The 23,153-nt window shown below is 38.0% G+C and overlaps 1 protein-coding gene across 1 annotated transcript in view; it reads right to left on the bottom strand.

Annotated features, from left to right (window-relative positions):
- Positions 1–21,065, bottom strand: part of LOC142350974 (uncharacterized) — a 33,057-nt gene extending 11,992 nt beyond the window's left edge. Inside the window, exons 1-5 of the mRNA XM_075403003.1 lie at positions 21,019–21,065; positions 20,210–20,335; positions 5,137–5,259; positions 4,208–4,330; positions 2,076–2,376 (exon numbers count right to left, since the gene is read on the bottom strand). Of these exons, the coding sequence (XP_075259118.1) occupies positions 2,076–2,376; positions 4,208–4,268 (362 nt within the window). The 5' untranslated portion in view covers positions 4,269–4,330; positions 5,137–5,259; positions 20,210–20,335; positions 21,019–21,065. The remainder of the gene's footprint in view (positions 1–2,075; positions 2,377–4,207; positions 4,331–5,136; positions 5,260–20,209; positions 20,336–21,018) is intronic.
- Positions 21,066–23,153: the final 2,088 nt, after the last annotated feature.

The following is a 23,153-nucleotide window of genomic DNA, read 5'->3' on the forward strand; positions in this document are numbered from 1 at the left end:
GAACACCCTCAAATGCAATAAATATTGCAAAATTAGGGGGTGAGTGACAGAGTAAATCTTTCTGTATGACTTAACTTGTCAGATTATTTGAAGCCAGCTCATACCTATTAAAGCTCATTTATTAGAAACATGCAAAATAATTGATGTGCATCTAATTTTCAAATCAATTGCTAAATATTTATAAAAATTAAAGTTTTGTTTTAGTTCACGTAAATAGTCAAATGTTTACTACACATATAACATAAAAAATTTTGATCGCACTTTGACTACATCATACGGACATCAGTCAATATTTTTTATATCAGTCAATGTTTTATGAATCATAAATGACCTTGTGTGACTTCTTAAAGATTTTTGTTCAACTTTTTCCGGAAAATTTAAACAGATTTTCGGCTTTGAAATTTTTAATTCGATTCTTGTCTGATTTCCAAGAATTCATATGAGCTTTGTATGACTACAAAGAAATTTTCAAAGCTTATATAATACTTTATTTGATTACTAAGAATCACAAATGAACTCGCATGAAAACAAAGGGTCTTGTATGATCCGTGATCCGGTCAATGAGAAAAAATAACATTTTGTTTATTACATATTTCTTTTCACCACCACAAAATCTAAAAAGAAAACTGTCCAAAATTACAAAAAATCAGATTAAGCTTCAAACAGATTAACCAGATGCAGTAATCGCTGAGAGACTTTTGATCAGCTCTTGTTTTAACGGATTAAAAATGTCCGAAAGAAACTCGTTTGTAATCTTTTCTCTCTTTGGCAAGTTTGAGCTGAGATAAAAAAATAAATTTAAATTTTTTCATGACAAAACCCCAGAAGGAAATGTTTTAAATACTCATAGCAAATGACGCTGAACTTTTTCTTAAAGTCTTCTTTAAGAAATTTAAGAAATGCTCACATGTGTGCTCAAATTTAAACCAATGCTACAGCCCATCTTCTCAAACGTTTAATTTACTATTTTATTGCACCAACTTTAAAATGCCATTTTCCGCGATTTATCTAATTTCGTCAGAAAAAATCTATCAGAAAAAAGTGCATTTCATGCGCGTGGACTGTCAAATCTGTTCATCATATTCTTACTCATATTTGCTCCATTGAAATGCAAAGTATATTTCACAAAGAACAGTTCACAAACCCCATAGGGGTCAAGTAGACAGCGAAGATATTAGCCAATGAAATGCCCCACTTTTTCGTCGTGCATAGGTTTTTCTTCTTTTAAGTGGGTTTCAACACGGTAAATTGGTGTTCAAAATATATCGATATTGATATAATAAATCAGTACACATGGCAGAAAAAAAGTTTGGAAAGACTCTGCTTCATCGAAACTGGCTGAGAGGACTTCTGGCCGACGTTGCAAACAGCTTGATTTTTATCTCCGCGCAATTTATTCAGACTGGACTTTTGCTTGACCAAAATTCAATGCTCGACTTTTGCTGCACTCAATTTACCGAAGCTGAATTTTTGCTCGTTCGATTGTCTCGTCATTAACTAAGATTCAAATTTTCATTCAATGCCATATACCCCCTCTGTGCGTTCAAAAACGGTCTGCGTCATAAACGAGGACAAATTATTACCTCGACCTGGGATGCCAGTAAAACCAAACAACGAAAACTAATTTTTTCTAAGAATTCTATGCAATCTAATCGGTCAACCATTTGGCCAACCGTCTCTTAACTAGGATCGTTTTGTTCAAATGCTGTTCAGTCTTGCTACTCTGCTGCTTCTGATTTTAAGGAAATAAAAAACCAAACTAGCAGAACAATTTACAGAATTGCAAAAATCTTTTGAAAGGAGCATGCTCGGCCGATTAAAAAACCTGAGCTCGAATATCGGACTGCTGTAAATTTACCCATGAAAAATCCAGCGCGACGCAAAATGTTTATAAAAGTCATATGCTTGACCCATAAAAGGACTCTTCGTCTACTTAAAGTAGGAAGCCAAGGTCTAAACCTGGGTATTTTTTGCAATGTTTGATGTATTCAGTCACTTATTTATGCAACGAGTACTAGAACAAATGGTTTTCAACAACAAAAGCAAAAATAAACGAAACTGATAGCTATACTTACGCAACAAAAAACTTCTGATTCAAGAGACTCAGGTCCGTCTGATTGCCACGCCATAACAACATCGCGTTTTCGATATTATTTGCAAACAGAACCATTTCCGGAATTTCCGGTGGAATTCCAATGAAATCATTGTTGGTGGAGTATTCCACCTCACCAAATGCAGAGTTGATAGTAATTGTTGTTCGGTAGAAACAACCACGACAGAAATCTGAGACTTCGATTGCAACTGTTTCTGTGTCGTTGGTTCCGTCGCTGGAATTGAAAGCGACTTCAATTCGAATTGCATCCAGGGTGAGTTGTTCTAAAAATCAACACGAGTAATTGCAAAAACTGTTAATAAGGCTACCCTAATCAACAAATTGTCGTTTTTAAAAGTAAATAATCGTCGGTATGATTGGTTTTAGTGGACAAAAATGACGAATGCCTTTACGTTTCTCCTGAGTTTCGGTGTGCTTGGTTTCAAGCGCAGGAAACCGTTTCAAACTATAGGAAATCATGAGCAAACTAATTATGTTCTTGATTGCTTAGGATCAAATCAAGACTTGGTGAGTGCGGTTTAAATGAAATGATTGCCAATTAAAGTTTATCAATCTTCATATTTTTTAATATGAAAAAAAAATTGTTCAACTATTTTTTTGTCATTTAGCTAAGTAAGGAAGTCAATCAATTTGAATTTTTTAAGGAAACTTGCCTGCCCCCCCCCCCCCCCCCCACACACACACACATCAAACATTAACGATAGTTTGTTACGTTTGATGGAAAACATACCGCACAAAACAAACATACCGACGGTTTCAAACAAGAGTGGTTTCCTAGTTTCGCTGTGTTGGGCTTGAAAAGTAAGCATTGTCGATTTTTCCAGACCTAAAAATGAGTTTTCAATTTAAAAAAGTTAACATTATTTCAACTAGTTATATAAGTGAGCTATATAAGAGGATCAATCAGTTTGAACCTTTTTCTAAGAAGCTGTATGCAAAAATTTCGTTTGAAACTTCTTCTGTTAGAAAGCAATCATCATTCGACTATTTTGTGAACAAAAATTCATATATAAAAAGGAGATTTCTATAGCGTTTAAAACCTAAAATAACCAATCTATCACTACAAAATTACCGTCGATTATCTTTTTTGAAATCCGAATATACTGAAACTACAAAAACCGATCCTACTAAATTTTAGAGACCAAATAAACAGAAGATTTCTTTCCTTTGAAACCGAGCATAACGAGCATAGCCAAAGAGAACATACTGACAAAACTTTGAAAAGCGAACATACTGAACATTTCGTACATCGTTATTGTTCCGTCTTGAAAAAAAAAACTGCTTCAATCACAAAATAAACTCATCTGCTCTAGAAAGCTCTATCCCGAATATCGGCCCAACCCTTGATAATAAATTTCTTAACGTGAGTTTTTTTCAAAAATATAATGAAATGGTTGCAAGACTCACGTAAATTTCTTAACATGAGTTCTTTTAAAAAATATAATTGAAATGGTTGCAAGCTCTAAAGAAGCATCTGAAAATGTTTAAAAAACTCGAATAATGCGTCGTACGGCAAGGCATCATGGAAAAGTTTTAAGTTTTCATAGTACCACTGTCTCAATTTAAACCGTAATATTTTTAGTGTATTTCATTTATACTTTGACCTACACTGCCCATTTAGTCGTTTGCTGTTAATAACATAATGGGAATTCAACGTGTTTTTTTGTCTTCTGGACTAGGGTTTACCTAGTTGAGACATCTTCGGGTTTCAAACGTACAGGAAATATTTGGTAAGGCCGACAATGACTTGTCTTTTCATATGGCGTTATTTCGTATTTACAAAATAAGTTTTGATTAAGATAAAGCACAAAAAATTTTGACATTTTGACTCTGAAAATCAGACAAAGCACAATTTTTCTGATGATTAAAAACCCATCATTAATAGGAAATTAATACACTTAATGTTGGAGAGAGAAGACGAAATTTAAACATCTATATACTCATACTTGCAACGTCTATGAAATCCGTAACCAACAAGCGCTGCAGAATTTTGAATCATGGTTTTGACTATCATTCGTATGAGTGTTTTTCCACCTACGTCTTGGCATCATTTGGCATTAAAATTTGAAAAGCTGAAAAAAAGTGAAACAGTACCCCTTAGTTCAATTTGATGTGAGTCAATATGCTCGGCTCCTCTGACTGATATGTTCAGCATAAGTCTGTCCCACGAGGACCCATTGACCTCTCCATAAGAAGTTTGGGTCACTGTGACTATGTCTAAAATATTAAACAGATGCAAATCTATTAATACCAATTTGATCTGGTTCTTAAACCGATATCCGTATGTTTTCGAAATGCAAGTTCGATCCCTGTTTGGTGTTCATGGTCCGCATAAAATCTTCAGAAAATAAAAAGCCGCTTAATAAAATCTTATTATGTAATATCACAAATAGAGATTGATCTTTCTGCAGTTCAACCAAAAATAAACATTTAGTGGGATTAAACGGTGGGAGTTTGGCGCCCGCCTTACTTAAAAAATTTTTAAATCATTTTAAGTAATGCAGATATTGAATCATAGAGTTGAGCATAACTATATTCGGAACTGTAGAATCAAGATCATTATTATTTTCTGTTCCCAAAACGTTATGCCAGACACTTTATACCAGAACTAGTATGCCAAAGACGTCGATCACAATTTAACTGTCGCCCTTTAGTAGGAACAACGATGACGCAAAATGTTACCCGTACCAATTAACTGCAAGTGAAATTCAATACCGAGTCAGAGTCTAATTGAAGTCATATTTTGCACTGAAATTGTATGATTCAGAGCTAATGCAGTGATTAATTCTGATTTATCTTCTGATTCAGAAGAATGCAGAATATAATCTCTGAATTTTGCTCTGATTCAGAAAAACTCAGAAATCACGTCGCAGTTGGATCTGAAATCCTTCTGAATCAGTAATAAAACTTGAAAATTCTCTGAAATTGTTCAGAATCAGTACTGATTGTCACTGAGTCATTGATAAGGGTAATTATCTGTAGGTTTTTTGGCTTTGATTTAACAGAATTATAGCCATGAATACCTTGGCACTCAATTCCGTTGTATTCCAGTGCATAGCCACATAAGCATTCGAAAGATCCCTGATAGTTTCCACAAGTAGAGTTGCCTCCACATGATCCATTGACTTCCACACATTCATTCACATCTGTGAAAAGATTTCAGTCCGGACAGAAGTTTCAGCGCAATATCTGATTGAAAAAAATCACTGAACGCGCTAAAGTTGTTTAATTAAATGCGCTGAATAAATTGAATTTGTAAAAATTCAGCGCGTTTACCGTGCACTTCCAACATAAATTTTGGTCATTTTCATTATTTTTCTTGTATACATTTTAGCATCAACAACCACATCACAAGTCACCATCCGGAGGGTCGAATAATGATCCTGGAGGGGAAATTATGGAGGAAATTCCGAGAAATAATTTTGACAGCAAAATTTTTGAAATTATTGTCTATAGCTATCTTGTCTTTTTCCACTGCACAAACGGACAAGATTTCCTTTGCATGTACTTGTTTTGGAATTAATTGATAATCTCACTGATGACGTCAGATGAGTAATTCCACAAAACATTTTCATGCACCCTGTGTGCAGTGAAATCTGAAAAAAAAGAAAAGCATCGCTCCCAATAGACGCAAAAAATTTGTAAGATTTGATGTTATTTTTTCGCCTCATTCCAGGCACATTTTGTATGTTCAAATTGAACCAAAAACTCCTCAATTTTGGTAATACAGACTGATAAATTTGATAAACAACTTTTCCCCAGCGAGGAGAAATCGCAACAAAAGGAATGAAAAGTCAAATTAGAATGAACTATGATCAGAAAAGGAACTAGATTGTTCGCTATGACATCGGCTTATTAAGTTTAATATTTGCATACTCGAAAAAGCTATGACTGGCAAAAACAATAAATTGCGTTAACCTCGACACAAAAGAAATTAAAGCATGTATTCAATAATTCTGATTCAGAGAAGATCCAAAATTTCGATTTCAAAGCGGTTATGCTGTAGCGAAAATCGGAAAATCGCTTTTGAATTTCATGGTGTCAAAAATTAGCCACTGTAATTTTCAATATAATGCTAATTTATCGCGGAACAATATATGTTTGGTGACAAAACTTTTTTGATTCTAAGATTGCTATGATTGCTAAGATTTCAATAACCATTTATGATCTAGGAATGATTAGTGTAGAATATAGAAACTTAGAAAAGTAGAAAATTGAACTAACCTTTAATATTTGAACCGTATAAACCGAATCCGAAATTAAACTTGATTCAAACCTATAGTATTAAAACTTAGAAAATTTAACTTACCAGTTTTATCAAGACAAGAGCAAATTGATATAAATGAATCTTTGAGAAATGGTACTGTTAACCAATATTCGGTTCAAAATGATGATTCTAGATAGCTATTATTAGAGTTAGATTATTCTCCTCAGCATGTTTTAACTGATTTCGATATCTCTGGAAGTGTGAATGAATTCTTAGAAAAATGCAAATGCATTCTATAAAAGGTATTCCTCGCGACTGATTTCTAGGATTTTTGTAGAAGTAAACCATATTCGGTATCCCGTACGACCCCCACTATAAATCATGGTGCTAAGATTAGTATTGTATCTTCATTTTTCGCACAGATAATGAGGATAAATAGGGCTGATTTTTGAGCCGTTTTCTTAACCCAATTTCCTGATTCTAAATTCACTGCTTATTATACAATCCTCATTATTCTCAGCGGTAATAGTCTTTCCTTAGTTTCGATTCTTCTAACTTCTTAAGATTATTCGATAGAGTCGGTGTAGACTCAGAGATTGAATAGAGAAATAGAAAATAGTTAGTAGACTTTTTGAGAAAACACCTTGGTTGAATATAACTTTGATTTAGTTAGGAATAAGGTCTGTGGTAGCTTTGCAATCTTTAATTTCTAAGTCAAGAAATTTCTTAGAGTTATAAATTGGCATTAAACCAGAACTTAACATTTCTATCTTAGAATATATGGGTGGTTTTACAGAGATCAATCACTATTAGGTTAAGTTATGATTTCCCGAGACTTGGACCATGGAGAAGGGAACTACAGACGCCTTTGAGACGAGTGCTTCTGAGAGTATTAATTGGCCGCGCTCCTTTAGGAGACTGAATAGTGAAAGCCAATCTGAGGCCGGGGCTGCCTGATTGTTGACGACTTGGCGAGCTAAGTTAACCCATGTAGTATGGAATGGCGAACCAGGTAGACATTATCACGGTCTGCAGTAGCCTGAAGTACCTGATGGGCAATGTCTTAGTGTTCTATTCAAGTTGATTATAACTCGGCTGGTTGGGTTGTGGAGTGAACTACGACAAACTTCCCTTCATCTTCACACTTAGTAGTTATAGGATCCTAGATTGATCTCTTAGTATTAAAAAGTTGTATTCGGAACTTGGTATACTTCTCAATTATAGTGCCACCTATTTCATAATTGTTTTCTTTTCCATATATTTAGGTCTTAGCTGAGGTTGAAAAACTCTCAATCGAACCTTATAAAAACTGTTTAATACAAACGACTGCCTCCAATCTGAATCTTAGGAGTCATAGAAGGGCCTGGTATACCCTTTTCTGTTATTTTAGGATAATAGGCACTCGAAGTTACCACTACTCTAGTTCTCTGTTTTAACGAAAATTTAGATAATTACAATTGTTGGGGTTTGAATAAGGAATTTCCCCACCCCAGTTTTTTTCAAATTCTACATTGGCGACCACAGAGGGATTTTTATTGTTAAAAAAACAAATTTTATCAGAAACTAGCAAAAAAATAGCAATTGGGTATAGAATAAAGATCGCGAGCCGGGCTCACGAACTGTCAGTGAAAAAAAAAACTTTTGTACTAACAAAAAAAAGATAAGTTAAGAAATGAAGACTGATCCAAGTAGAAAAGTTACATCAGCACGGCATTAACAAAAAATTGACTGCTAACTTACACAATAATGAAAAAGTTTTAACTTTTGAATTACTGAGAATCCAAATCAACAACTCGTGGTTTCTAGTTTTTGATTTTGACTTCTGTTTTGAAAAGAAAACCAAAATCACTGACACGGGGGGTCTCAAAACGAAGGCAAAGTGTTTGAAACAGTTTTGCGAGAAAAAGAAACTAACATTACCAGCGTGGAACACAATTTGAAAAACAAATGGCAAACGCAAACAACAACAACGCCCAGCAGCAAATAGTAGTGGCTGCTCCAACGTTAACTCCTTTACGTTTTCCGAGCAAAGACTTCGACTGCTTCGAGCGATGAATACGCCATTTCGAAGCGATGGCTCAGGCGAACAACTGGGACGATGCCAGGCAGCGAGCAGTTCTCCCCACTTGCTTGAACAACTACGCATTGGACGAGTACTACAACCTTCCAAATCAGTACCTTAGTCAAGTACAAGGACAGCTGGCACCAACGATCGAGCGGGTTCTCAATGCACTTAACAATCGAATCGGAGATTTTCCTAACGCAAGAAGTGCACGAACTGAGTTCAAGAACATCCAGCAAAAAGAAGGGGAGAGCATTCAAGAATTCTCTCGAAGAGTTCGAAAATTGGGCGAAGCAGCAAACGCTCACTTGAACGCAGCAGGAAGGCAGGAAGCTAGTAAAGACGCGTTCATCGATGGACTGCTGGACAGTGAAATACGATACACCCTCCTCAAGGAAGACCCAGACACTTTCAATGCATCCGCCCAAAGAGCCATAGCCCTCGAAGCAATTGCGAAAGTTGAGAATGCCCGATATCGACCAAGGCGGACGGGACATGTGCGTTGGACCCCGGGTGACGACGATGAAAGTGGAAGAAAAACTGAAATCCGAGACATATCAACCAATGTTGGCATGGGAATCAGTGACTTGATGGAAAACCAAATCAGGAGTTTCAACAAGTTATTGGAGCAACAGGAACGTCACACGCAGATCATGGAAAGGATCTTAGATACACAGAGTCGGTTTCTAAGAGTATTTGCACCAGCCCAGAGAACATCGCGCAGCCCTGCAAGAGTGGATCGGAACAGCAACGTACAATGCTATCATTGTCAAGATTGGGGGCATTTTGCGAGTCGCTGCCCTAAACGTAGCACTGCTCCAAGACGACAAGAAAATGGAAACGCCGACACCCAGCCAGTTGTTAAGATGATTTTCCAGAGGGCGCAGAAACATGAAACTTTTAACAGTGCGAGTATCGAGAACAATAGCGGCATCTTTGGACCTACTGTTTATGTTGATGCTAAACTGAACGAGAAGTTGCACAGATCGCTGCTAGACACCGGTAGCAATGTGAATATTATATCTAAACAGACGTACAAACTTTATTCACCCCCAATGTTACTATCTGACTTCCACGATACAGTCTTATCAGCAACGAACGACCCATTCCGCATTCTAGGAAAAATCACCGGAGTCCTTGCATTCGGTCCGGGTATGGTTGTTCAGACGGAATTTCTTGTCACCCCGGACACAGATGTACCCTTGATACTAGGGACACCCATACTACAAGAGAATCAAATGTCGATTGACTTTCAGTCAGGCAACTAATGATGGGCACAGAGAGCAGTACAGTGAATTTGACATTCCTTTGGAAAACAGAGAAACCCGGACAAGTCAAGGTTTGCGGCGCGGAAAGTGAGTTACAAGGCCGTGAACCCATACAAACAGAGAAAAACGACCCTCTCGAACCAACGTCAGAAGATGAGCACAACGTGATCTGCAATCTAGTGAAATCCGATTCAACTGATCACGAAACTGGACTAAAGACATTGAGTACAGCTGCCTGTTTTCGAGATGTTTTTGACCTCAACGATGCGAAATTGGGTCAAACTCATCTAGTGGAACACGATCTTGATACGGGAGACGCTGGACCAATTAAACTTGCTCCCTATCGACTCGCACCAGGGAAGACGGCAGTTGAGAAACAGGAAGTTGAAGATATGCTCTCACGGAATATTATCCGGCCATCCAAAAGCCCCAACAGCGCACCCATTGTACTTGTTACGAAGAAAGACGGCAGCAACAGAATGTGTGTAGACTTTAGAAAACTTAACGAAGTGACGAGAAAAGACGCCTTCCCGTTACCCAGAATCGATCAAATCCTCGATCATCTTCATGGAGCTAAGGTTTTTTCGAGCCTGGATTTAGCCTCCGGATACTGGCAGGTCCCATTAGCAGAGTCAGCGATACCCAAAACCGCATTCGTTACTCCAGATGGTGGTCACTACGAGTTCCTGCGACTACCGTTTGGACTCTGCAATGCCTCAGGCACTTTTCAACAATTGATGAAAGCAATTTTTAACGAGTACCTCTTCAGCTTTGTTCTCATCTTTTTGGACGATGTTCTAGTCTTCAGCAAGTCAGAGGAAGAACACGAGAAACATCTGCGAATTGTTTTTGAAGCCCTCAGGAAAGCGAACTTGAAGTTGAAGCCAAAGAAATGCAAATTGTACCAAAACTCAGTTACGTACTTAGGATACAAATTAAGTGCCGAAGGAATATCACCCGACGAGTGGAAATCAAAGCCCTAATGGAGTGGAAAAGGCCGGAAATGTCACAGAAGTGAGATCATTCATTGGATTCTGCAGCTATTATCGAAGATTTGTGAAGGACTTCGCAGGAATAGCCAAACCTTTACACGAGATCACGAAGAAGAATAGGAGATTCACCTGGACACCAGACTGTCAAGCTGCCTTCGAGAGTCTAAAAACTGCAATGATCGAAAGCACGGTTTTATCTCATCCGGACTACAACTCACCATTCGTGCTGGACACAGACGCAAGTGACAACAGTTTGGGCGCAGTACTTTCAAATGTTATAGATGGTGTTGAGTATCCCGTTGCTTTTGCAAGCAGAGTGCTATCGCCAGCAGAATGTAAATATTCAACAACAAAAAGAGAGGCCCTAGATGTATTCCAGGCAATGAAATGATACAAGCCATACCTATGGGGTACGAAATTCGTGTTGAGAATGGACCATGCTTCGCTTCAATGGCTATTCAGGCAAACCAACGACGGAATGATCTTTCGAATGCTACAAAAACTCCAAGAGTTTGACTTCCAGGTGGTTCATCGCCCTGGCGAAAAAAATGGAAATGCAGACGGACTTTCACGTCAGTGTAGCCAGACACCCGAACTGACTGAGGAGGAGAAGAAAGAGATGTTTGGCGACTGCAACCCAGCTGAAAGATTGAGCGAAGCTCTGGGTCATATCCAAATGGTGACTTCGCCGGAACTTAATCCATGTTCTTCAGAGACTAAACCACTCTCCAAAATTCAAATGGCAAAAAGTCTACGTTCACCAGGCACGAGTTCGAAGATGGGACTACAGAATGGATAAAAACGGACACAGAGTCAGATTGCGGACCTGAGAACGCGGACTCCGAATTGTTCCAACAAAATAAAACTCAGCAGCAGGAAAGCGACGACGACGACGAATACAAAATTCCCTACGGAATGAGTTTTCAGAAACTTTATGAAGCTGCACTGGCAGAGCGGGCATCAAGAGGCAAAGTTGGACTCAGCTGGTCAACCGATGAGGAGAGTGATTACTCCAGCCAGACTGAGTTTTATGGGAATCCGGGGATCACCAAAGACAGAAGTGACCCCAACGAAACCCAGCTCGAAAATTGTGAAGCTGTCAAGGAGAACGACTCCCCAAGCAATACCAAATGGGGAAGAGATCGAATGACCACAAACGCTGGCTGTTCTGATGGACTCGAATTGAACAGCCCCGAAAACGAAAAGGCATCAATGGAAATTATCCTGGAGGAGGGCAGAGAAGCAGCAAGAGAACACCAAGCTCAGGACCCTGCAATAAAACTCGTTTTTCAATGGGCCAACGCAGACGAGAATGGTACTCAAACATCCCTTGGCAAACCCAACGTGAAGAAAGCAGCAGCTATTGCAGCCGGGGAAGATGTGGTGGCACTCTGGAGTGTTTGGGAACAACTGGAAATTGCAGATGGAGTTCTATACCGGAAGTGGCTTGTGGAGGGAACAAATACAAATATCAGACAGTTTGTAGTGCCCATAAGTCTAAGAGAAAAAGTGTTTGAACAATTACAGTGGAGGACACTTTGCATTTCAGAAAACACTCGACAGAGCCAGGCAACGATTCTGGTGGCCAAACATGAGAAAAGACATCGAGAGGAAATGTGAGAACTGCTTAACTTGTCAGTCGCGATCTACAGCTGGGAAGAAACGGAGAGCACCCTTGCAAACGATCAACATCGGAACTTCGTTTCAACAAAATTGCCGCTGAGATTTTGGGTCCAGTAACCAAGACAAAAGGAGGGTACAAATATATTCTCGTAATCACGGACTATTTCACAAAATATGTAGTTAGCACACCTTTACAAAACACACCTGCTGAAATCGTGGCAAGAGCAATCGTGGAGAAACGGATTCTTGCGTTTGGGGCCGCGGACTCAATTCACACTGACCAGGGCTCAAATTTTTGCAGTGAATTGATCTTGGAACTCTGCAAGCTGTTTGGAATGGAGAAAACAAAGACCTCACCTCACCACCCTCAAGGCAACGGAATGGTTGAGCGACACAATCGGGTCATTGCTGACGTTGTATCGAAGTACTGCGCTGGAAATCCGAACACTTGGGACGAAATGCTTCCATATATGAGCGTCGTCGACAACACAACAGTGCACAGAACAACAGGTCATACCCCCTTTTCTCTGGTATACGGACAAGAGTGCAATTACCCAATCGACCTACTTCTACCCAAAGCACCAGGTCACGAAATCCAAAGTTACGAATTCACCCGATGGCAAGAGGAGCAATTTCTTGAAGCCAACATGAACGCCAGGGAAACTTTGGGATGCAACCAGGAGAGACAAAAAGACCGATATCATAAAGAAACTTTTGGAGAAAGCTACAGCAACGGTGATCGCGTCTGGCTGTTCGCTCCCCACAAAGCCAAATCGAGAAAGTTCTTTCTGCCGTGGGACGGCCTCTACGTTGTGTTAGAGAAAACTTCTGATGTGCACTATAAAATATCAAAAACGGGTACCTGTAACAAATGGCAGATTGTACATTATAACAGACTGAAACCCGTAAAAGAAGAAACTGATCAACACAGAGTCCTCACTCGCCCCGCACCAGAAAGACTACCACCAACTGGAGAAGCGGATGACCAGGAGGAAACAGCAAATCCGGGATTCTTCTCGAGGAACTCTGCACGAAGGGTTCTCCCTCGAAACTTGGAAAGATACAGATGGATGGAGGAAGAAGATGACTTCTTTCACAACCTGTTTGAGGAACGGGAGAGAACTCCATCTGTCAGAGAAGAGGTGGACAAAAAGACACAAGATGTTGAAGAAACGCAGGCAACCAAACTGACCGCACCTGATGGGAGAAAGGACATGACAGAGGCCAACCTGGAGACCCCACCCTCAATCTCTGAACTTGCAAACCTGCCGGAGACAACGCATCAACTGAACACTACTCCAGAGAAGACTATCAGCAAGGAGTTCATGAACATGCAGAGACCTCATAAATTGAAAGGGGTAAAGAGAGCACCAACAACACTCAACCTTGAAACACCGAGCCCAAGTCTGATCTCAGAAGCAGAAGGACGTCCAAAACGAGCAAAACGATTCCCCAAGAGATACGGAATCGATGACGAATGAAAACCTGATCTGAGCACCTATGAAGAATCATCATAACAAACTCGACTTTAGACTTAAGACAGAAACAAACTAATTTTCTAGATTATGTACTTTGAACGCTTTTATAATAATAATCACTATGGACTAATAAAATTTTTCTCTTTTTTGTAGCCTACCAAATAGAAAAATATCAAAATTTTCCTTAAAAAAGTCTTGATTAAGACTTCAGATAACCTTTAGGCATAACAACAGTCGTCGAAACGGATTCCAGATTGCATTTGAATTTCATCTGAGTTTTTTAAGGTTTAATTAGAGTTTCAGACAACAACAAAAACATTAGAAATAAGCATAAAAAAATCTGGCATTAGAAAGAAAAACTGAAAAAAGGCAATTCAATAATAGCCTAGTTTTAGTTAGAAAAAAATAGTTCTTTAAAAAAAGAACAATATGAAATAACCTAGAATAAAAAAAATTAGGTCTTAGTATAGAAAAAGTTTTTCGCTTCAAGTGCAGTTTTTCTAACTTTGGAAGTATTTAGATGGAGTGGTGCTATCTTTTTCTTGTTATCCGGTTGACTCTAGCAGAAGTAACAACCCGAGCAAACATTGCGTTTGTCCCACAGACTCCGATTGCTCTGGCTGATTCAATTGAATTGATCGAAATTGCAGTGCCCTTTCCAAAACCCTTGGACATTAACTGGAGCGCATTCAAAACTTTTCAAAAACCCTGAAGGAAATGGAGACTCGTGCGTGGAGAGAGGCGCAATGGGGATATTACAATAACCAAAAATTAAACGGCATCGTCGAAAACAGTCAGAATACCCTGATCACGTCACTACAAAACGATATTTCCGAGATCGAAGAAGACAGGACACAGCTGATTCGAGATGTGAAGATTTTTGCAAACTCTACCAATCTCTTGAACAGGTAGAGAAGGTCAATAACCTTGCTTGCAGCGGGAGCTGCTGCCGCACTTATTTTGGAGCCCATAGTAGAAAAACAGCTTGCAAAATGCTCTCCATCTTCCATCTTTGCCAGGACTCAGAACAAAAGATGCGGCGAGTTGCAAGTCACTTAGACATCATGGAGTACAAGCTACACCATTTAACGAGCGACACAGACAACACAATACACATCCTGGGCAACGAAAATTTAAAACAACAGGAACAAATGAAAACTATCTTGAACTATACGGCTGGGAACTTCGGAACCGTAGAGAACTCTGTTAACAATCTTGAAAAAGATATGGAACAAGTACAGCAGGCCCAAGTCTGCGACCACAAGAGGAGCGACGTGTTCACCTTCTTTCTCAAAGCACAAAGTGTGATCAATAACGTTTCCTTCGCGCTAGTATTTCTTCATTACGGAAGTGCAATCCTTCAAATATGAGCTGAAGCAATTCAATAGCAAATTTCGAGAGGCTTTTCAGGACATGTCGAACGGAAGAATACAACCAAGACTTGTTGAACCAGACAAACTACGACAAAATTTACAGCCCCTTCGATTCCATCATAAGACGATGTCATTACCACCCCAGCATGTTAGTCTCTACTATGAACTAGAGCTACTTCGTAATGTTTTTATTGGAAAAAAATGGACTCCTATTGAAAATCGAAATCCCTGTGTCAAGTCAAAGCCCTATCAATAAGGTCTTTAAAGGAGTGCCACTTCCGCAACCTATTACAAATTCAACCACAGCTTCAGTGCTTGTACGCGCGCATGAACTGCTTGTCGTCTCGGAAGCTACGACAAACTTTGCCGAAGTTGATGAAACACAGATTCTCTCCTGTCAAGGTTCGAAACGACTGAAACTTTGCGAACAACCCTTCCCAATGACTGGAAACCAACAAGCTGGTTGCCTGATCAGTCTGTTTTCCGGTCACGAGGCAGCTGTTTTACAAACTTGCAAATTTGATGTCATTCATCTACCAATAATACCTACGGCAACCTATCTGGCGCACTCAAAATTCCTTATTTTGTCGGCATTTACAAAATACTGGATAACTGACATTGCAGAAAACACCTTAAAGAGCAGTAAATTGAGAGGATGTCAGAGTTGCATCGTACAACCTTCTTGTAACGGGAGAATTGAAATACATAACGGAAGGTTGATTCTTCGTCCCTCGACAGACAGTTGTCAGAACGAATCTAGGCTTGTCATGAAGATAAGCCTCAACCCCTTACTTGAGGAAGCATTTATCTTGCCAACCCCAGATACCCACAATCTGAACTCACTAAGCGCCACATTTGACTACTTAAGAAAAGTATTGGAACATGTAAAAATTGAACTACAAGCAAAACAACCACTAGAAATAGACACAGGAACTATCAGAAAATTAGTACGGGAGTTTAACCAGCACAGTCAAATGCGATGAATAAAAAACGCAGCCGGTGGAACCTTCAATAATGTGATAAGTTTTCTGGGACTGTTTTTATGGATTTCAACTATCTGTATTACAGCAGCTTTTCTACTATGGAAACACAAGAAATTATGCTCTAAACAAAAGGAACAACCTTGTCGTGAAGATAACAATGAAGAATCGGGGGACAATAAACAACCAACACAGCACACAGAGTTACTTTGTGGGGTCAGGGAACAGAATAAACTAGAGTCTTCCACATTTTAATGAGTGTTGTACCTTTCTTGTAATCTCATATTACCCTGTATCTCACATATTGGCGCTAATCACTTTGTGGTAAATTATAACTATCCAGGAGAATAGTTGAGTCCGAGGGAGAAGTGTAGAATATAGATACTTAGAAAGGGTTTTACAGAGATCAATCACTATTAGGTTAAGTTATGATTTCCCGAGACTTAGACCATGGAGAAGGGAACTACAGACGCCTTCGAGACGAATTCTTCTGAGAGTATTAATCGGCCGCGCTCCTTTAGGAGAATGAATAGTGAAAGCCACTCTCAGGTCGGGGCTGCCTGATCGTTGACGACTTGGCGAGCTAAGTTAATCCATGCAGTACGAATGGTGAACCAGGTAGACATTATCACGGTCTGCAGTAGCCTGAAGTACCTGATGGGCAATGTCTTAGTGTTCTATTCAAGTTGACTAATAATCGGCTGGTTGGATTGTGGAGTGAACTACGACGAGCTTCCCTTCATCTTCACACTTAGTAGTTTTAGGATCTTAGATTGATCTCTTAGTATTAAATATTTGTATTGGGAACTTGGTATACTTCTCAATTATAGTGCCACCTATTTCATAATGGTTTTCTTTTCCATATATTTAGGTCTTAGCTGAGGTTAGACAACTCTTAATCGAACCTTATAATTACTGTTTAATACAAACGACTGCCTCCAATCTGAATCTTAGGAGTAATAGAAGGGACTGGTATACCCCTTTTTGTCATTTTAGGATAATAGACACTCGAAGTTACCACTACTCTAGTTCTCTGTTTTAACGAAAATTTAGATAATTACAATTGATTTTTATTGTACATATGGTTTCAGTCATTTTTTCAAGATGCTAATTAGAATCAAAACAAAGACTCCAAAATTTTCTCGCCTTCCACGATAAGCAAAAGCAGTTCTTTTTTCTATGGAGGTTCAACATAGCACTCACAGTGATGAAAAGAAAGCTCATAGAAAATAAGTATATTTTTCATTAAAAATCTTTCAATACTATGAAATGTGTAAAATGATGTTAGACTCAATTTTTGTTTTGCACAGAGCCAGATTTATTTCAGGAACTAACAAAGGCATATGTTGAGCCTAAAAGCGTCTCTGTTCATCTTTGTCAAAACAATCTTTCTGCATCTTTGTCAATAAAAAACACAACCCTTTTAAATGGACAGAGAAGAAAGGAAGAGAGCTGATCAAAATATTTTGAACGTCTTCTTGCATCGAAAAACTGTTTGCTTCAATAGAACATCTGAAAATAATTACTACATCATGTACATAATGGTTTATCAACAGAAAAGGATCTAAAACTGAAGATCAATTATTTTTCTAGCCGCTCCTGATCAGACAGTCCGTGACAAAAGTGTCCTCTGATGAGAACATTACATTCCAATGTATACTCTGATTAGCAAAATTCAAAACTGCTGTAAAGACTTTTTTGGAACCTTGTCCAGACTGGTCTATGAAATCAACCCTCACGAAAAAACCTCTCTAATTAGAATAGGAAAAAAAACCCTACGAAAAAACAATCACGGAAATGTACACTCATAGGAAAATAATCCAGGTTAACTTTGAATGAAGGACCACTTATGATAATTAAATGAGCGCCATCACAGCGAAAGTTAAGCACATATGCCTAAAAAAATCACGGGGTTCAACGTCACATTTTCACTTTCTATATTACGCACTCACACTTTAACATTAAAAATTGTGCATTTCAGTGACAATTTGATTTTTTATTTCACTAAGTTTTTTTTCCAAAAAATTCGTTTTCAGAAATCTATAAAATTTGACTTATATAGTGAGAAACTGGAAGGGGTAATAAATTACATCCTAAACTAAAAAACTCAGATTTGTACAGTTCAAACCACATTTTTGTTCCTTTTTTTCCTTCCTAAGGGACAGCGCTTAGAGGTTTGACAACACGTCCTCCGTGATATGGTACCTTACCACAATCCTGCTGCTGACTCTTGTCCTCAAGTATGTCGGGAAAAGCCACCACTGAGATAATAGGAAGTGTTTTTGTTGGATAAAAAGAATAGGCAAATGTTTTAGGCCTTTTGCTGGTTTTCAATCAACCGTTTAGCCCATGTTGTGTCAAACTGCGTCTAAATACATTTAGCAACAATCATTATGTTATGTTATTCCATTTCATCTTTAATGATTGATCAAAAAAGCCCATTGTTTAATTTAGCAAACTTGAAAACAACTATCCAAGTCCCAATTAAAGGGAAACCTCGGAGTTTGACAAATTTTTATAGATAAAAACCAACAAAGGAGGGAAAGGGGGTTTGCTTAAATTAAGAATAGAGAACTCAAGACTTCTACAAAATGCGAATTAAGACGAAACACAGCAGAATGCAAGCAGCAAATTTGCACACTTTATGACCAGATTAACAAGAGGTTACCCTGCAAACATACACTTTCATCTGACTGTTCGATATTTGGGTTTTACAAACTAACAAATACATTAAATAGGTAAAGACGCAATTGTCCTAGAATGCACATCACTCAACGGATTTTGTCGAACAATTTTCTAAATTTCTAGAATTTGCAACTGAAATGCCTTCGATTCAGCAATTGGGAACACATTTTCGGGTATTGAGATCCGAAAAAACTTTTAAATTCTTAATGACATATAAAATGGTTTGTTGACTGAAATGTCCAAAATTGTCCAGACAATCTCTCTCAGATCTCTATCTTAACAAAGTTTGACAGATTGCCATGCATATATGCACTGTAGCCGTATAAAAACATAAAAACAGGACAAATTTGTGATCTCTGGGGAAAAACATAAAGGATATTTCATCACACCACGACATTATTGTGGTGGATTTTGAGTCTCCCTCGATAAATGCAGCAGCAATACTGAAGTTAATGTGTATTTTATTCACTTCTGTTAATCTCTATACAATAAAGTAGTCGATTTGGGCTCGGTCAAATATCGAGAGGATAAAATTCCCAAACTAATTATCCTCAGGTTTGCAGGACTTGCCTTTTGGCCTATAGAACATATTGAATTTTGGTTTCAATTGCTCTAGATATTGCTCTAGATAACGTTGCAAGGTTTTTAGGTTCTGGATTCTGTTGACAATTTTGAGGAAATATATCTCGGCCTCTCAACAGAAATGGCAGTAGGCGAAAACCACACTTTTAACTTGTTTGCTGAATGTATATCATCTCACGATTGAACTCCTACTGAGAACTAACAGTGCGCTGGAAAATTTTCATTGATGTTTTGAATCCACGCTTCAAACTATCAAGCTTGACGTTTGGAATATCACGGAGGTCATACACAGACGACAAGCGCTCCAAGATTTCACCGTTTCGCATCAAAAAGGAGGAAGTACATCGTTGAAGAAAATGAAAAACCCGGCAGAAAAAAATGATTTGTGCCGCAGAGGAATATCCGTCATTAGAGTATTTGCGACCAATTGCATCAAAAAAGTCTGTAAGAAAAACTGTTTTAATCTTTCACTTTTGATCTGTCTAATTGAGTTGTAATATATTTGATTTAATTCAATTTGATAGATGCTACATCTTTTTGACAGTCAAGCTTGTATTTGTTTCAGTGGGGTTTTCTCCTTGGGGGTTCTTTCCGTGGGTTTTTCATTTCTATCTCATTCTGGTTCCGGGGTTTTCCGTGGGTTTTTTTCCGAAGCCGACCAGAGAAGTTGGATACCTATGTCATGACATTCAACCGCTCGAAATGACCTCTGATCAGACGGTAACAATTGTTTTAAATAAATTTTCTAAAAACTTGACTCTTTGTATAACAGATGCTTCCGATGCGCTCATAGCAGTCCTTGCTCGGACTTTCGTGCATTTAAATTTAACCTTCATATATACTAACCAATGCAACCAATTGAAGAATTTTATTTGAATCCATCAGGGCAAATGCATTCAAATGACCCGATTGAGTTTTTGCAAACTGTATTTTCTCCAAAACAAGCAGCTTCCAATGTGCACTCGTTCACGTCTGAACAAATAAAGGAAAATTTGATCGAAAACTTTTTAGCGAAGATCGTTAATGTACATAAACTGAACTTAAAGGTTTAAAAAATAGCAAAAGCTTCATTTTCAAAAAGTACGGTGATAATTGATAAATTTGTAGCAAAAGTTAACTTGAAAAAGTTTGGATCTATTGCCGCAACCCCCCCCCCCCCCAGTCCCAGCTTACTGGGCACTAGTGCGTACATAAAGTTTACCTCCCAATCCGGCGTGCTTTTTTTGCATTGTTACATTATATATAACAACACAAAGATTGTAATTGGAAAACTGGGGGTGGGGGCAGAAATCATCCCAAAGTTTAAAACATTAACTTCATGAGATAAAGAGGTGAAAAGTATACAGATAAAGAGGTGAAAAGTTGAGTTAACCCGTGTTGAGGAATTTCGTTTTTTTCTTGTAAGAAATCGTCGTTTTTTAATCGTTCTCCTTAGACAAAAAATGACCAAAGCCTTTACTTGGTAATCGTCGTTTTCGTCATTTTTTTCTTCGTTTTCCAATAGCCTTAAATGATTGTTTTTTTGTCGTTATTTTACTGTCAGAACTGATCGATTTTTCGTCGTTTTTTGCAACCAAATACATAGTTTAAACTATGTATCTGGTCGCAAATGTTTCCTTATGCTTATATGGTACAATATAATCAGAAACTTTGACCTTGACATCCTTCGATTGTGTGATAACTGAATCCATCTTCGCAATTGCAGTCAAATGAGCCAATGGTATTGTTGCATGTGGCGTTCCCAACACAAGCATCCAAATCAACACATTCGTTCACATCTGCACCAAAACAGAAGAAAACCGGTATTGGTTACAGTGTTTTCCTCCTTTAGCATAAAACATAGGTTTTGGTTTAAAACTTACAGTTCAATTGTAAAAAACTTCCAAACTTAACATTCGTATCTGTTCTGTTTCTGCTTGCCCCCCCCCCCCCCCCCCACACACACACACACACACAAGCTCAAGCTCACTGGGCATATAAATTATACAAACCCTGTATGTGGTCTCTTCTTACATAGTATATTGCTGTATAACAACACATACTTTGTCAGTGGGGGCGGGGGGGGGGGGGGTGCAGCAATACACTGCGATGAGTGGGGGGGGGGGGCACACTGAAATGGGGAAATGGGGGGGGGGAGCGAGCAGAATAGATCCACATTATTTCAAAGCGCACTTTTATCATCGTCAGCTGAGTTGCAGCTTTTTAATACCTGAAAATGTTGCAGGTCTGAACAAGTTCGCGGAATTTTTATAACTGGCAAAGCTATTGATATCAAAAAATTCGAAAAAAAATGTCAGCAAGAATAAAGAATAAATTTTACCTATGCAACCCGTTGGCGAGTATTCCAACCCGTCGTTTTGACAGTCGCAGTAGTAAGACCCAATTGTGTTCACACATGGTATCACACCTTCACAAGGACTCTTCAAGCATTCGTTGATGTCTGAAATTACGACATCATAATGATCACAACACTTGATTTAAAACTAAGGGAAGCTGAAACAGTTGTTTTTTTTAATATTTAGGATAGTCTTTGACCAGGCTTTGTAGTTTATAATTCATACCACAGAAGACATTTGTAAAAAATTTGCAAAAAATCTTTTAAAATAATGCGAAACAGTAGTCACAATGGAGCGCATAATCAACTTTTCACTCCAATAGAAGCTCTTTTAAAAACTGATTTTTATTCACTCTAATAAATGTCAAGATCTTGGCAAGATTTTGTTAAAATTTATTAAGTTTATTATCAAGGTGTACCAAATTTCAGTTCACTGGGTTCCAACAGTTTCACCGAGAAATTTCCTGCTGCAAAGATACTGGTTTTTCCGCTCTACCTTCTGTTTCGGTGTGGACAAGTTCATCACAAAAAATTCTGTTCCAAAGTCATAATCATTAAACAAACTTTCAGAAAAAGCTCAAAACAACATAAGTAAATAAAATTGACGAATCCAAGACCTAAATAGAGGATCTAAAGCAAAAAAACTTTTGGCACAAATGAAGGACAACATCAGATGTTTTGGGTAAACTTCATGTGAAACAACAAATAAACAAAAAAAAGATAAATAGATAAATTTTTAAATAAATAAATAATAAAAAGACAAAAAAAAATAAATATTTTATAATATTGGACACATCACATATATTTAGTTACCTAAACTATTTGCTAACTGTTGAATAAATTATTGTGTTAAAGTTTTGAGAGACCTTAGAACAGACACGCCAAAAAAATGTTTTTCCCCGAAATTCAAATAAAAAATCAAAGAACACTGATTGAAAACATTAATTAGAAAATACACAACAGAAAAGATTTTTGTTTAAATGACTAATAGTCAATCAATAAAGTTTTGTATTAACCGATTATCCGGGTGTTCAACCGAACCTGTACAAGAGTAAAAACTTAATTCAGTTCAAAACACTGCATCTCGAGTAAAATTTCAACTGTATTTTTGAGCATTTTTTCATCATCATGATTTTACTGAAGTCATAAAGTTCGCCGAGGCTCTATATATCCTGTAAAGTCAGAAAAGTACTCAGACGCCACAGTTAAGTCTAAACAGAATAATGTCACACTTTTATTGCTTATAACTAATAATTAATTAAGTAGTATACACGCTCTTTTTTATGCTAGTTTCTAGGTTTTTAACACAAAGCCCATTTAGCTTAGTGCTAACGACTTGCTCCGCGAATTAAATGATAAAAGTTCTAACACGGAAGTCTAAATAACTTATAAAGAAAACCTTTTTGACGGGTGTTAAGCTGAACATATTGTGATTCATGAAGTACAGTTTGCTTA

The sequence above is a fragment of the Convolutriloba macropyga genome, chromosome 12, assembly GCF_964194025.1.
Source record: "Convolutriloba macropyga chromosome 12, txConMacr16.3, whole genome shotgun sequence".
NCBI lineage: Eukaryota > Metazoa > Xenacoelomorpha > Acoela > Convolutidae > Convolutriloba > Convolutriloba macropyga.